Here is a 16,507-nt window from a genome sequence, read left to right on the forward strand (position 1 = left end):
TCTGTCCCTCAGGTGCCTCATCGCATTCTTGGGCGTCTTCTTGATCACACGGAACAGGAAGAAGGCCATTCCATTTGAGCCCTATATTTCCATGGATGCCATGCCAGGTAACGTTAAAAGCCCGTGTCTCCAGCTGGCCTGCTCATCCATATAGAATGACTGCTACTTCCTGTTTAAAAAGAGACAGCCTGCGTGCAGCTGGGTTTGGTACAGGGACGTGTGCTGTGCCGTTATGGTGTGATTGTCGTTCTTTCTTTTCTTTTTTTTTTTTTTTAGTCTCAGTGTGCAAAAGTGGAGGCAATGGCTGAGGAGCCTCAGTTGGTTTTGAGCACATCTTGCCAGTTCCCATGTCTATTTTGGGACCTTTTAAAGACAATCCTGATTCATGCTGGATATAATTAATTATGATCTGCAGCATCAGGCTTCATGCCTGCAAAAGGAAAAACCCATGTATCTAGTTGGAATGGAGTGATCAGAGAGGGCAAGGAAAGTAGAATGAATGAAAAAAAAAAAAGAAAGAAAGAAATAATTAAAGTAGGACGAATGAAATTCAAATACTAAAACCTCACTCCTTAGACCACAAAGGAGCGGATTGCTCCGGAAAACCTACTTTCCCAGGGAGCCAAGGGTTCACACTGAGAAGCACAAGCTCGAATATCTGTAAGGCTTAACAGTAACACAAACGTGTGAATCAGCAAAGTATTGCACAAAAGGGAGCGGCGTGGCCTGTGGAGACTCGGAGAGTCTCTGTCCAGCCTGAAGGGACCTCGGTTGGAAAAGTTAGGACGTTGGGCCAGCCCCGTCCACATCTGCTGACCTGCATTCTATGAGTTGCCAGTGAACACTAGTTGTCACTCTTTAACTCGCAATTTTTATTTTCAATCTATTAGATAGAACTCTCCCCCACGCTTCCTTACGACAGTCTAATGAGCAAAATGTGATCACACTGATGGCATAGCGTGCTGCTTCGTACAGAACTCCGCGATGGAGGTGTGTTCTCAGGGCTGACTGAGGTGCCCCTCTCTCAATGGCCCCAGGGTGTGTGTGTCTACTCGTTACATTATTTCCCCACCTCTTGCCATGAAGCCGTTGTCTGTCATTCTTGCCGGTACCAGCCTGCAATTCCTGCTGTTACCGGCATAGCACCTCCGTGTCAGTGTTCTCATTGGACCCAGCGTGTTTGAACTGTGTATGAAATTAAAATAAGTAAGCTCTGAGTTGGGGCCTTCAGGCTTCTCCGAGGCGTTAAGTGCATGAGCTTTAGTGCATGGACTTTTTAAACCTCTAACCTGGCTGCTCAGATGCCTTTTTTGCTTACTTCCTTGTTCTCGGCTGTGTTCCGGATAGATGAGATGAGGGCGCTGGATAGCTGAATTCCAGATAGGTGAGGTGTCAACCCTGTGTGTGTGCAAGTATGTGTCCGTATCTGTGCGTTGGTGTGTTGACAAACTGTGTATGTGTATATACCTGTATGCGTATTCGTATATGCTCATATACAGATGCGTTTTCGGGTAGAAAATAGAAGGTGACCCTAAAGATCAACATTCTGTGGCCTGTCTGTGGGTGTGGCTCTTGCTTCCTCGTTGTACCCTGTGACCAGGGGGAAGTAGGAAAGGAGGCCGCCCTATGGCTGTGGCAGGCCACACACTTCTGAGTAGACAGGTGTTCTGCTCTATGAAGAGCTTGGGCTTAGAGTTCCGATGATCTGGATTCAAATCCCAGCTCTACCCCTACCCGCTCTGCGGCCTTGGCCTCTGACCCTCGCCTGTGCGTTGGGACTCCTTTCAGGGTCGTGGGATAACATGTCCAAGGCCCCCGTGCACAGCGTCTGGGACATGGTAGATGCCTGGTTACATTTGGTTCCACTTCCCTTTTGCTTTAAAAAAAAGCTGTGAAAATTTTGAGCACGTGTTTGACCTGATGCCGGGTGGAACTTGAAGAATAAAACTGCTTAAACAGAGTGGCTTTTCGGGCTGTTTGGTTTCCCTGGTCAGCATTTGGACCTTGCTCTCGGTCTGCCTAGACTGGGGTCTGCACGACAGACTAGCTACTGTTGAGGAGGCATTAAAATCCCAAAGCATCACTACCTGCCACAACCTGGAGAAGCTTTAGGCAATTCTAGCGCCGGAAAGGCATGTAGAGAATGAGAGAGAGAGAAGCAGCCCCTGCTAGGTGGGAGCTGGGCCTCGGGGCTCCTGGCTGAACACAAAGGGCTTCACAGAACACCCACCTCAGACAGGCCACCGGTGACCCTGACGGGTCAGGGCACAAACAGGGCCACACCAGAATCATGGCCGAACCAGACGACACGGGAACGTTGTCCAAACCACAAAAAGCAGCAACCATCCCCCTCTCATGAGTGACTGCTGCTCTTTACCAGTCACAGCTGTAGCCTTAGTCTGGTTTCTCTCCTTCTGGATAAGAATCACCAAGATCCTCGATGATAGAATTATCCCCACTTCCTGGCAGCATCTACTCCAAAGCAAAGCCCTGCTTCCTTAAACCCTCCCCACTCACCCAACACACACCCAAATAACAAGTCCCTTCTAATGTAACGCCTTCTTACTTACACACCCCCGTGCCCCGTGCTGTCCACCTCCCTCATTGCAATGGGCCGGTAAAGCCAGATTTGTTAGACTCAGGGTGTGCTCCTGGTGGTTTGTGGCCAGAGAGCATTGACAGAATCCGAAAGCTAACTCGCGCCTGGGGAGGCAGCTCTGTTCCCTGAGGATTCGGCATCCCTCCATCTCCCCCTACCCCCCAAATTCAGGCCACAGACTCTTCAACTCTGTCCTTCAGATGACCATCAGCTAAGGCTCGTGCAACGTGGGAACAAGGGCCTTCCACAAACTGGGTCTTGCCAGCCCCTCTGTCGAGTGGATAAGAGCACGGGCTTTGCTGTCTGCCGCCAGCTCTGTCTCTCATTAGCTGTGTGACCTTGAGCAAGTTACTTCCCCTCTCTGGATCTGTCTTGTCCTGAAAACGGGGAGAGGAGCGTCTCTTTGTCTTGGGATTTTTGGAGATTACGTGCAGGTGTGTAGGGTGGCCCACACAGCATTCCACTTAAGAGTGTGGGCTTCGGAGTTTAAACCCCCTGAGCGTGAATCCTGTTGCCACTTAACAGCTCTGTGGCCTCCAACTGCCTCATTTTCCTTATTGGTAGGTGCAAGGATAGAACGAGATAAAACTTTATAACCGTTTAAAAACAGTGTCGCCCCCAGATAAACATTCAGTCCACGTAGGTATTATCATGATTGCTGTTGTTACTATTACTGTTTAAAGCACTTAGCGCAGTGTCTAAGGCCTATTAAGCAGTCGGTGTCAGCCATTATCATCATCATTGCGCTAATGTAGACAGCACTTTGCATTCAGTGTCTTATGACTCAGCGTGGGAGCAAGAGAATTGGAAGGGTCTTAACTCCCTACAAGGTAAGAGTTAGTCTCAGAAAAGACCAGGCTCCACCTGACTAGGGAGAGGGGGGGTTGTAGAATAAAGTTAAAGAAATTCGTGACAAAGTCTTAGGCCTCAAATGTAAGAGAAATCCGACATCAGTGTGCCCAGAAGTAATAAGATAAATCACACCTTCCCCTACATGTGGATCGGGGATGTTAATGTTCAGGCCAGAACTCTCCCTCTGAGCATCGTGATGCGTCTGTCACTATGACGTGTCCGTGACACAAAACTTACCCTCTCTGTCAACAGTCTAATGAGGTTTCCTGGGTCCTAATTTCATCCAGCAGAAAAGTGATGGCATCTACCATGTTCAGAGCACAGCTGTGGTCCCACGCCCCTCGCGGCCCAAACAGATGTTCCCACCTCATTCTAGGGCCAACCCAGGGTTTCTCCTGACAGTGGCTGGTCTGTGTGCCTATTTCCTGAAGATGCACCCCTTCTTGCTTAGCAACCGTAATGTTTCTAGTGTATATTTATGGGTGTCCTTTTTTTGATCTAAAGCATTCAGGAAATTGGCAATGCACACAATCAGCTCTCAGCACTCTAGTTATTCTGTGGTGGGACGGCGGGAAGGCACAGCCTCCTTCGGCCCCCTCCCCACATAATGATTGGGGGGAAATGGGTTTCATTTCAGGGATGCAGAACATGCATGACAAGGGGATGGTAGTCCAGCCCGACCTCAAAGCTTCCTTTTCCTACGGGGCCCTGGAAAACAATGACAACATTTCTGAGATCTATGCTCCCGCCACGCTGCCCGTCATGCAGGAAGAACACAGCTCCAGGAGCGCCCCTGGCGTCCCCTACCGAGTCCTGGAACACACAAAGAAGGAGTGAGCCCACCGAAGGAGACTCCCCTCCCCTCCACTTGCAACCGCACAAGCCGTGCCCACGGTGGTTCAACTCTTCACTCTAAATCTCGCCTTTCAAGTTGTATTTTTTTTTTAAAAGCCGGGAACTGTATGGAGGAGGATCTTGAAAGGGCTTTGTCTCCGGCAGAGGTGATGTTTATCGTGGTCTTGGACATTTCCGATGTTAGCGGGGAGGGGGGAGGAAGAAAGCAGTGTTCCCGGTGGGTGGTCGGGAATCGGCCTCTGCCCGGTGAGTCCAGCGGGTTTAGAAGGCCCTGCCCTCCCTGCCCTTGGTAACTGGGCTTCCTCAGTCAGGGACCAAAGCTCGCCACATGCTTCAGCGCTCAAGCCAGGCCGAGATTCCGCTCGCCCTCTCCAGACCCCGCGCAGGGCTGGAGACCTCTCCGTCCCGCCTTCCCCCACCTCACGTGCACGCCTGCTGGCTACCCTCTCACGCGTGATTCCATGTTTGCGGTAACGTTTGTGTCGACGTCACATGGCTGGTGGGTCAGCCTGTCCTCTGCCTGTAGGAAATGCACTTCTGCCTTCCCATTGTCTGTGCCCTCCCAGGGAAATGTGCTGGGCATGCTTACAGTGGATCCACTCGGAAAACTCATTTGGTTTTGGTTCTGTGAACTACTTGATTGCTTCCCCCCCTCCCCCAGAGGCACCGGGGAGTTAAGAGAAGATGGGGGAGAATAAGGACAGGGGCAGAGTGATGGCACAGCAGCCCATAATGGGGAAGAATCCCTCTCCACCTTACAAAAGGCGGTGGCCTTGCTTATAAAAGGGTAGACAGGCGATCTGGCTGCTTTACCGTATTCTCCTGCTCACCAGTGCCCTCTGGTAAGATGTGGGGAGGGGGTGCTCATTTCAGAGAGGGCATCGCTCCCCTCCCCTCCATTCTCATTATACACCGACACACCAAGCCTGAGTTATTGGTTCATTTTCCCGGCTCGGGTCCTCATCCCCAGGCACATGTCTGGGAGGCACACACATCCTCAGAAATGGAGCCGCAGCCCCCTCTTCTTGGCTGCGTTCAGGGAAAGGTTTGCAAATCTTAAGGACCCCCCCCCCCCCCAGGGAGTTTATTGAAAATGCAAATTCCGACTGGGGTAGGGCCCACGCGTCTGCATGCTTAACTCACAGCCGGGGCGGTTCTGATGCAGGTAACTCAAGATCGCACACCTTGAGAGCCTAGTCATTGAGAGAGACCTCTGCTTTAAACCCCCAGGGGCCGACGCTCCTACTGGGAAGCTGGAACTGACGTTCCTTGCTTCCTCCCTGGGGCCCATTTGGCAGGTCACATATCCCCGTAGGATCAGGGGCCTCTCCCCATTCATTGATGACTGCTTAGAGCTACACTTACTGCTTCCCTCGCAGCCTTTAACTCACAGGCAGGATACCAGTGTTACCAGACCAGTGTTGGTAGCTCATTAACCTTTATGGATTGTGCTTAATACTGATTTAGTTCCTTGACTTCAAAAAAAACCGTCTCTGTTGCCTCTGGTAACCGTGTCTGTATTGTATCGTAACCACTTCTGTATTGTGTCTCACATGCCTAAGAGGGCAGCCGACAGTGAATGGCCTTTTAACCTTTAGGGTAGGTGTCAACTCAATGCAACGATGAGATTTACGAGGCATTTACTGTTTTTTGAGCCTGTGGAGGGTGAGGGCAAAAAGAGTAAAGAGTGGTTCCTGCCCTCCAGGCCAGCAGGGGGAGACACAAACACCCAGAAACTGGCAGGGAAACTGGTAGGGCAGGCCTGGTGCAACGGGGGGTCACAGAAAATGTCAGTTTTGGGGGTCCTGCTAACGGTCAGGCCCTGAGCCTAGAATGGGGTATTCAAAATGGAGGTGATTTGGGCCCCACTCACTGATGATTGGCAAATCTAGCTAAGGTTTGGACAAAGCATGGAAAGTCCAGTGATCATCCCCACCCCCACCTCCCAGGCAGAGGAGCCCGTGTTTGCAAAGGCACAGAAATGGGGAGGGAGGGAGGGGTCACCAGGGGAGCCAGGGAGGGTGGTGGGAGATGAGCCTGGAGCAATAAGCAGTGGAAGCCAATCAGAGGGCCTTGAACGCCTGGCAGCAGCTTAAAGTTATCACAGGAGGCCTGGGAGTCATCGATGGTTCATGAGGAAGAGAATAGCGGGATGGCACTGATTGGAAAGGAGGCCTTAGACGTATGGAGGAAGGATCCAGGAGATAGCAGATGTCCCTTTTCAGGGTCAAGCTGCAGTCCTACACGAACAGAACACAAACGGGGAATTAAAATGCAGTCTCGCTGCTCTTCAGGGGAGGGGGACATCAGCTTTCCACTCGCATCCCTGAACCGTTATTTGTTCTCATGGCTCTGTTATCCCCAAGCCCTCCTGAATGCTCCAAGCACATTAAATATCACGCCTCTCTCTCCTTTCTAGCAGCCACGAAGCTACCAAACTAGGGTTTAAACTTTCAGTCGTTCTGTGGTCTTCCTCCCCGCCCCCCCCCAACCCCCACCCGGGGGTCCCCTCGTCTAGAGGCTGGGATTCTGGTTTTCCTGATCGGTTTTGACAAACGGTCAGCGCCCCCTTCCCTTGACCCCTCCCATGAAGCGCCAGGTCTGACCATCCCATCCCATGAAGCTTGAGATCCCGCAGGGGTTTGCAGCGTGGAATTGGACGCTGGGTAGGGAAGGGGGGACTGACATCTCCATTATTTTTCTGGTGGAAACCAGCCAGCTTGATGGTGCTGTGTGGACACACGTCATCCGTCAGGGTGGTGGTGTGGAGCCTCCCTGCAGCCTTGTGAATTCTAAACCTGGTCCAACACTGGCTGATAAGCAAAAAGAACTGTGTGTTTCTCTGAGAAGCTATGGAAATGAAGTCACCTTAGAATATATTCTATGTGGATGCTTATATTTTGTTAACTCCTTGACTAATATGGCATGTCTTATTTTTCAAAAAAATGTGTGTGCTAGGTGCAAAGAAAAGTATAAAGTGGTATTTAATTTTAAAACAACCCATGGGATGTCTGTTGAGTTTGCGTCTTATATTTGGCTCGTTTTTTCTAGAGCAGTGCTGTCCAGGAGAACTTTTATGTATATTTTACCACATCTTTTAAAAAAAAACAACCCCAGTACCCTTTAGCTATCCCTCCTTATACCCCCACCTCACCCTCCCAGCCTCTGGTAACCACTAGTCTACTTTCTGTCTCTATAGATTTCCCTACTTTGGATTTTCATATGAACGGAATCTGATATGTGGACTTGTGTGCCTGGCTTCTTCACCTCGCATAATGTTTTCACAGCTCATCCAAGCTGTAGCCTGTATCCGAACTTGGTTCATTTTTATGGCTGAATATCCTCTTATCTTTTAAATTTTAATAATTGCAACTTCTTCCCTTGGTTCCTTTCCTTCTGGGGATGGTAGCTGCTTTCTGCAATTGCCACTCCATAATCCCTCAGAGTTCTTTTTACCTATTCAGTTACTAGTCAATAACTTCATACGTATTTAGGTAACAATTCTTTATATTAAATTCTTTTTTAAAAATATTTTTTATTGATTTCAGAGAGGAAGGGAGAGGGAGAGAATTAGAAACATCCATGATGAGAGAGAATCATTGGTCAGCTGCCCCCTGCACGCCCCACACTGGGGATCGAGCCCACAACCTGGGCATGTGCCCTGACAGGGAATTGAACCATAATTTCCTGGCTCATAGGTCCATGCTCAACCACTAAGCCATTCCAGTTGGGTTTAAATTTTTTTTTTAATTTTAAAAATGTTTATTTTTTTATTTTTTTATTTCAGAGAGGGAGAGGGAGAAAGAGATAGAAACATCAATGATGAGAATCACTGATGGGCTTGGGGATCGAGCCTGCAACCCAGGCATGTGCCCTGAATGGGTTGACCTGCGACCTCCTGGTTCATGGGTCAATGCTCAACCACTGAGCCACACCAGCTGGGCTGATATTAAATTCTTCCTGTTCAAATCACCAGTCTCGAAAGGCTGTTGGTTTGACTCCTGTCTCCTGATAGTCAAGAAAAGTCAAAATAATTTTAACCCTGGGGCTATTCATGCAGCTGCCCATTTTTAATGTTCCATTTTCTCCTAGGCTCTCTCTGCACCCCTTCATTTCTGATTGGTCATTAGGATCTTATTCTTAATCTATTTGCCACTCAAATTAATCAGGAAATAGTATCTCCTAACAAATTCAAGGATTGCACTGTTTAAAGAACAGCTCCTTCCAGGCTGTGTAGCATTCCATTGCTTGGATATACCATCATTTGTTTATCCATTCTTCTTTTCTTTCTATAGTTTATTGATTTATAGAGGGAAGGAAAGAAGAGGGAGAAAGAGAAACATCAATATGAGAGTAACATCACTCAGTTGCCTCCTGCATGCCCCCTACTCAGGGATCGAGCCTGAAACCCGGGCATGTGCCCTGACCATGAATCAAACCGCAGCCTTTCAATGCACAGGATGATGCCGAACCAACTGAGCCACATTGGCCAGGGCTATCCATTCTTCTTTTGATGGACACTTGGGATATTTCCAGTTTGGGATAGTATGAATAAAAAGCATTCTTTTCGGGGGGAGGGATAGACATTTGCTTAAATTTCCCTTGGGCGTATATTTAGGAGTAGAATTTCTGGGTCATAGGATTGGTGTCCATTTAGCTTGATAACCGGGCAAACAGTTTCCAAAACCAGTCATCTCCATTTACATTCCACCAGCAACGCATGAGTGTGAGATGGAGATCTTTCATCACTTCTCTTACTTCCCTAGCACAAATCTAATTTAGCGATTTTAAAGTATTGACTTTTAAATCTACTCAAGAGTGACAAAATCTGAAATGAAATTGCCTATCTGGAAATTCTCCTGAAAGGCCCCGAGATGAGTCCCTCGAGATCTGCAGCAGCATCTGACAGGCCCTATTGGGTTTTCCAGGGCAGCAAAACACTTGTCAGCCTCGGCACAGCTTTCAAGTGGATCGAGCCACAAAGGATCAATTTCTCTCTTTTTTTTTCTCTCTCTCTCTCTCTGCCGGAAACTCAAAACTCACCATGATGGGAAGGAGCGGGAAGGCGGGTTAGAAATGTGAAACTGTGTGAAGTTCATTCATAACAAGCATTTATCACACATTGTGTGCCCAGCACCTTGCTGGACACAATGGTAAAAGGAAAGATGTGGAAGATTCCGTTCTTTTTTTTTTTTAAATATTTTATTGATTTTTTACAGAGAGGAAAGGAGAGGGATAGAGAGTTAGAAACATCGATGAGAGACCGGAATCGAACCTGGGACCCTTCAGTCCGCAGGCCGACGCTCTATCCACTGAGCCAAACCGGTTAGGGCAAGATTCCATTCTTATTCTTGAGTTTCTCATAACCTAGTTGATGAGACACAAAATGGAAACTCTTCCGCTGCCCACCACGTAAAGGTTGCTGCTGTTCTGGATTCTGCCCTTTGCCCTTTTGTGTTCTATTCCACATGCTCTTCCTGGGTCATCTCATCTGAGCCCATGATTTCAACTACCCACCACCCTCCCTCCAAAATCAGTACGCCTGGACTGAGTTCACGCCCAGGCCCCAGACCTATGTTTCCCAACTACTTCCTCAACACTTCCCTAATGCTCACAACTTACATATAACGCACCAGTACCTTTTGTTAACTTTGCCCTTATAATATAGCCAGAATCTAATATTTTTCACCACTTCCTCCCCTATTACTGTTGTCCACGCCACTGTCATCTCTGGTCTGCATTACGATAGTAGCGCTACTGTAATAATGTAAGGCTATCTTATTGCAATTGCCTGCTCTTTATCCCTTCCCTTCCTTTTGGTAATAGAAACTTGAGTTACATTTTTAAAAATATATTTTTATTGATTTCAAAGAGGAAGGGAGAGGGAGAGAGAGATAGAAACCTCAATGATGAGAGAGAATCATCGACCAGCTGCTTCTTGCACGCCCCCCACCCCCCAAACCAGGGATTGAGCCTGCAACCCGGGCATGTGCCCTGACTGGGAATTGAACCGTGACCTCCTGGTCCATGGATTGATGCTCAATCACTGAGCCACACGGGCTGGGCCGAAACTTGAATTGCTTTTGATGAATGTAACCATCAGGGTTCCAGCAGAAGGTTAATTTGAGGGGAGATTGGTAAAGGTTACTTACAAATGTGTGGGCGAGGTTGAGGGAAACAAGAAGTAATGATGGTGTGATAACCCTGAGCTTCCAACAGAGAAGAGCCATTACCACCTCTAGGCCAAGAGAAGGGAGACTCTACCGGAACGAGGAGAGAGACCTGTATGAAAAGAATCACGTGACAGAAGCCTCAGTAGATGTACGTAGCTTACCTGCAGTGACCTAGAAGGGAAGAGGCCTATGAAAAATACCCTGCTTCATCCTCCTCCAACCCTCTGATCTCCTCCCAATATCTTCTACTGGATAAATGTGACTGTAAGCCAGAGGCACGCATTAAAGTCAGCCATGCGGATCGGCTTCCTGAGGCACAAATCAGAAAAGCAAATGGTAGAAGGTAGATCTGAGGGGAAGAAAATACCTCGCACAGGAAGCCACTTCTCCCCAGTGCTCAGTCCATGAGATTTAAGAGCTGCTGATCTCAGCCCCGGAGGTAAGTACATGAGCCAGGCCTGAGTTGTGAGAATATTCCACATCCCTTCTCAAGAGAGTGGTTTAGTGATGTAAAGTAACCAAGTTAGACCAACAAGAGTAGTCCTGGGGCTTGTGTTGACAGCATGGAGGAAAAGAAACTCTCTTTCTGCTGGTACGGATGTGATTGGAAGTTGTAAGCAGCTCTTCTGCCAACTCATTGGGAAAGGCAGCGTGAGAATGAAAAGTCTACAAGAAGAAAACAGTCGGGAATGGAGAACAAAGACTACATCCTGATGTCACAGTTTAAGCACCTGGATCCAGCCATGCCTGAAGTCCATGACTTTTCTGTTACATGAGTCAATGAATCCCATCATTGCTTAACCCAGTTTGAGTGGCATATTGCATGCAAAAAAAAACAAAAAAAAAAAACAATAAAACAACAAAAAAACTTGAACAATATTTAATACCAAAGAACAACACAAAGTTTTACTTATATGTCCAAATAAGCTGTTATTTCTATGGAATCCCTTTTCCATATACTCCACCTAGAAAACTCCTACTCAAATAGCCTCTATTTTGGTTGATTGGTTGGTTGGTTTTTTATTAATCCTCACCCGAGGATATTTTTCCATTTTGAGAGAGGAAAAGCCAGAGACAGAGAAACATTGATGTGATAGAAACACATTGATTGGTTGCCTCCTCCCGACCAGAGCCCAGGCTGGCAACAAAGGTACGTGCCCTTGACCAGACGTGCCCTTGACTGGACGTGCCCTTGACCAGGATTGAACCCGGGACCCTTCAGTCTGCAGGCCAATGCTTTATCCACTGAGCCAAATCAGGTAGGGCTCAAATAGCCTCTTAACTGCAGAGCCTTCCCTTAATTTTCTAGGTAGATTCGCTCACTTCTTCCTCTGCTTTGTTAGCACTTTACAAATGCCTTTGTGAGTGCATGTATACGATTGTTTTGCAATTATCTATTTATTTACCTGTCTCTCCTAGCTGTGAGCCCCTGAAGGGGAAGGTTTGTATGGGCTTCACCGTTGGAAGCACAGGGCCTAATACCTCAGGGAAGCTCTGAGTTAAGGCTAAACCAGTCTTTATATTGTGGGATTTCTCAGAGCCATTTCTGTTCATGTGCGTTATGGATCCTCAGTCAGGGATACAGAATGCTGCAGTTTCCACTCATTTGACCGAAAAACTCAGTTTCCACCAAAGTTGCTGTGTTAGAGGAATTTAGAGAAGAAAAATTACTGCGGTTCTTAGGGTGACCTTAACAAAAGAAGTGACTTTCAATAAATATCTGTTAAGTAAATGAAAGAGAAGAACTTGGTTAGGTCAAGGTGGGGAACAGCAGAAACAACAGAAAGAATGAGCAGGGGTGCGGGGACTGGGGGGCAATCCTTGGACATAAATCTCTGATGGTACAGGATCATGACCCAGGTGCTGGGTGCCTGACAACACTGCCTCCTTGATTTTGACCTTCAATTTGCTTCACTTTGACTCTGAGGGGGTTATTGAGGGGGGGGGGGGGGGGCAGTGATCAGGCTGATTTCCCTCCAACTGCACATCCTTAAGACAAATTCCTATCCTGTTCTGTGCCTCTCTGTTTCCCTCTCTGTGGACTAAGGGAAGACACAGACTCTCTCCCAAACTTGGTCCAGATGTCTCATAAAACAAAAAACAAACACACACACACAAGCCCAGCTGGTGTGGCTCAGTGGTTGAGCCTCAACCTATGAAACAGGACGTCATGGTTCAGAGCACATGCCTGGGTTGCAGGCTCGATTCCACGGAGGCAGCCAATCCATGATTCTCTCTTATCATTGATGTTTCTATCACTCTCTCCCTCTCCCTTCCTCTCTGAAATCAATAAAGAAATATATTAAAAAATAAGATAATCATAATGCTATCGATCAAAGGAAGCCCCAGTCCTACCACTGTAACTTTGGACAACTCATTGAACAGCTAAGGCCCTTGCTCTACTAGTATTTGTCAAATAAGCGTAATTGTGCTCCACTGTCTCCCAGGGCTTCTGAGAGAATCCAGCAAGACTGCATGGAAAGTGTGTTTGTAAAGAAGGAAAAAAACGACCTAAAAATCTAAGCATTATGAATATTGTGCAGAGGGTGCAGAGGGGAGCGGGGAGGGGCAGGAGGGGGCGGCAGTGCCCGAGGGGGGGGCGGATAAGCAGCTGCACACCCACGTGCTACCTATGGCCCAGCTGCCTCCCAGCAGCCTCTCCAGGGCCCCGACGCACAGGGGAGCCCGCGCACCTATAAAATGAGGATAATGGACGGCTCGCTGCTTTCCAGGAGGTCAGACGAGGCCGGGCTCGCAGAGCAGGCGGCGCACCGTATGCAGTAACGGGCCCTCGTAATCGCTCCAGATATTCCCACTGTTCCCGGACCGACACGGGGCTAAGCAGGCGGAGGAGACCGGCCACTTCTGGCCGCGGCGGGCGGTCGCTCAGGGTCCCGGGGTCTTGAGTCCCTCGCGCCCCCGCCCCGCGTGACCCCCCGAACCCCCACGAGCGCCCGCAACCAGAAAACCAGCGGCGCCGGCCCAGGGCGCGCGCGCCCTGCCCCCGCCCCGCCCCACCCCACGGCCGCGCGCCAGGGCGGGGCCGCTTCCTGCCGGCGCCCGGGCCCCGCGCACCCTCGGGCCGCCGACCTCGGGCGCCTGCGCCGGGCGGCTCCGCCGGGCGGGGAGGGGGCGGGGCGGGCACGCGGGGCGGGGCGGGGCGGGAGCGCGCGGGGCTGGGCGCGCGCGACGCCGGCAGCTCGGCTGGGCCTTCGCGACGCTGGTGCCCCGGCGAGGCGGTCTCTCCGGCCGGCGACGAGGGTGTGGCGGCGAGGCTGCCCGCACCGACTCTGCCTCGGCCACCGCCCGGCACGTCTCCCCGGGTCGGACCGGCTCCTCCCGGCGCCCCGGCTCCCACGCAGCCCCGCCCGGCCTCCGCTGCTGCCCGCCTGCTGCAGCCGAGCTGCCGAGGGCGCAGGTGAGTCCCCTCTGCAGGGTGTGGCGGGCCCGGACCTCTCCGACAGGTGTCCGGCCGGCGCCGGGCCGGGCGTTGAGCGCGGGGTGCGAAAAGTTACACCCAAACAACAACAGAAATGGTGGAAGAGAACAACTGGTGCGCAGCTGCCCGGGAGGGGTGGGCACTCCGGTGCCCCCGACCCTGGCGATCCCGCGGCGTCCTGGCCTCCGGGGCCAGCCCCTCCCGTGCCCGGCGTCTCCCCTGGCAGCTCCGGGGTGGCGTCCAAGAAAATGGCCCTCTCCTCCCCGCCGGCCGTGCCCTCAGACGGCGGCTGGACTTCTGAAAAGCTGACAGGCCCAACCTGCTGCTGGAGGCAGGGAAGGTGCTGTCGGTGAAAGCGAGGGGCCAGCCGTTGGAGCCCCCTGTTTCCCTCTTGCTCCGCCTCCCCCGCGATGCATTACTTTTTCACTAACTTCTTGCAACTTGTCTGTCTGCTTCCATCTGCTGCCTGGGCCGATAGAGCAACGGTGCTGTTTTCAGGTTGCTTCCTTCGGGCTTCCGTGGGATTAGGACTCTGTGTAAGGGAGCTGTTGAGATCCTTGTTTCAGATCCAGGCTAGGATGAAGGTGATGTTTCCGTGTGGTGCTCAAAGCCAAAACGGTTCACTCCCTCTTACGGAAAAATCACCTGGGCACACTACGTCTATCCTAACTTTTCCCAGAAATCTGCATTGGACGTATTTGTAGCTGTGATTACATATGATTTTTAATGATATCATTTTAAGGTTATTTCATTAGCTCTGGTTCTGTGTATTAAATTAGAAAGACACAAACAGTATTGAGACTGAAGATGAAGATGTTTGTGCATCATGCAAATCTGTCCTTTTTGGTGGAGATTTTATCATGGTATTCTAGAAGTGCACTTGGGGTGCAGGAAGACAATGAAAGGCCTGAAAACTAATAGCTCCCCCCCCCCTTTTTTTAGCCATGCCATCAGCCTTACATTTTACTGGGTTGGCAAACCTTTTCTGTCTTAGCTTGGGGAGAGATGTCAATGCTTTTAGTGAAAACAAGAGTTTTCCCACTATCTTCTTCTAGTCTATAATAATAAAAGGGTAATATGCTAATTAGACGGGACATCTTCCAGACGTCATTCCGGACATCCTTCCTGACGAAGCCAGGGCCGGAGGGAAGCCCTGACTGAAGTAGTTCAAGTGTTCACTTAGTTGAGAAGCATATTCTTTTCAAAAGGAAATTTGGTGCTCGCTTCGGCAGCACATGTACTAAAATTGGAACGCTACAGAGAAGGTTAGCATGGCCCCCGTGCAAGGGTGACACGCAAATTCGTGAAGCGTCCCACATTTAAAAAAAAAAAAGGAAATGTGTTTTTTAATCCTGGAGGAGGAGGAATTTATCTTTTCTGGTCAGAACTTAAAATGCAAAGCCAAATCCACGTGCTTGACATTTTGCCTTGATGGATGACTTTGTCACAAGGCTGGTTGTAGCAGAGCAGATGGTCATGCTACTTGGAGTTTTCCACTCATTTGATGTTTCCATGAAGAAACGATTTGCCGGAAGCCAGCCTCAGCTACAGTTGCACTGGAGACGATGCTGAACTTTGCTTGCAGGAGCTGGAGGGTATTGGGGCAGCCCTTTCTGTTGAGCCAGTCCGCAGTCTCCTGGCTTAGTAAACTGAGGGACAGCTTAGTCTTGTCATAGTTGATGTTGGGTCAGAGTTAGCAACAACTCTAGTAATAACAGCATGGAAACAGTATCCTTTTGTAATTTTTTTCTTTGCCTTAATAAAACCAAGATACTTTTTTACTTAACCAGCTGAGTTACCTTATAAAATGGTTTTTTTCCACGTGTGCTAGGATTGTCAGGTCTATTGGCTGACTTTGATCATATCTCTTTCTATTAAAATCTAACAGCCCGGCCAGGGTGGCTCATTGTTTGAGCATTGACCCATGAACCAGGAGGTTGCTGTTTGATTCATGGTCAGACACATGCCCCCATTACAGGCTCAATCCCCAGTAAGGGGGTTTATAATGTCAAAAATTCTGAAATGGTTAACTTAAGCTATAGCTAAAAAAATCTCATGGCTTGCCTTTAGCAAGGGAACCATCATCTGAATGGTAATGTCTCTAATACTGTATGTAATGAATTCCAACATAAAATTTTGTGAGGTCTTTTTGAGCCTGTTCTCTGATTTTAAATCTTTAAACGTTTTCCCACTGGAGCCATATTACTACTGCCAGTGGTTGCTCCAGAGCTGGTTTTATTGATAGGTCTGTGCTTGAACAGTTTTCTTAAAATGATACAAAGTGTTAGTTTTTCTTTTGTAGGCATTTTGTTGCTTGGAATTAGATCATTTGGGTATGTATTTTTCTCATTTTATTCTTTTAATATCAAGTACACCTGTGGTTCTGATAGCATTTGAGTCCTTTCCGCCCAACAATGCATTGACATAGATTGTGTCTACATAAAAATCATTATTTAGCATTAACTATATGCAAAGCATTATTCTGAGCACTTAGCATATATTCTTTCATTTAATTCTTTTAATATCCAAGGACTGTTATTATTCCCACTAGAGGTCCAGTGCATGAAATTCGTGCACTAGTAGGGTCCC

At 49.0% G+C, this 16,507-nt stretch overlaps 2 protein-coding genes and 1 non-coding gene across 8 annotated transcripts in view; all 3 read left to right on the forward strand.

The window, feature by feature from the left end:
* The window catches only part of NIPAL3 (NIPA like domain containing 3), a 38,563-nt gene extending 31,258 nt beyond the window's left edge, over nt 1-7,305 (forward strand). For 4 of the 5 annotated variants that reach the window (XM_070404359.1, XM_070404360.1, XM_070404358.1 and 1 more), the window contains 2 exons: nt 13-107; nt 4,089-7,305. In XM_070404359.1, coding sequence (XP_070260460.1) covers nt 13-107; nt 4,089-4,288 — 295 coding nt within the window. In that variant the 3' untranslated portion in view covers nt 4,289-7,305. Of the gene's footprint in view, nt 1-12; nt 108-1,347; nt 1,385-4,088 lie in introns of all 5 variants that reach the window. The other variant, XM_070404362.1, reaches the window with a different exon arrangement.
* A 6,405-nt stretch (nt 7,306-13,710) lies between these two features.
* Nucleotides 13,711-16,507, forward strand: part of RCAN3 (RCAN family member 3) — a 34,912-nt gene continuing 32,115 nt past the window's right edge. For both annotated transcript variants that reach the window (XM_070404363.1, XM_070404364.1), the window contains exon 1: nt 13,711-13,897. The gene's annotated coding sequence lies outside the window, so the exon portion shown is untranslated. The remainder of the gene's footprint in view (nt 13,898-16,507) is intronic.
* Nucleotides 15,135-15,241, forward strand: LOC139004550 (U6 spliceosomal RNA). The gene has a single exon (XR_011470427.1). It is a non-coding gene; the product is annotated as a U6 spliceosomal RNA (small nuclear RNA).

The sequence above is a fragment of the Myotis yumanensis genome, unplaced genomic scaffold (assembly GCF_028538775.1).
Source record: "Myotis yumanensis isolate MYYU_CA2020_CCGP unplaced genomic scaffold, mMyoYum1.0.hap1 SCAF_2, whole genome shotgun sequence".
Taxonomy (NCBI): Eukaryota; Metazoa; Chordata; class Mammalia; order Chiroptera; family Vespertilionidae; genus Myotis; species Myotis yumanensis.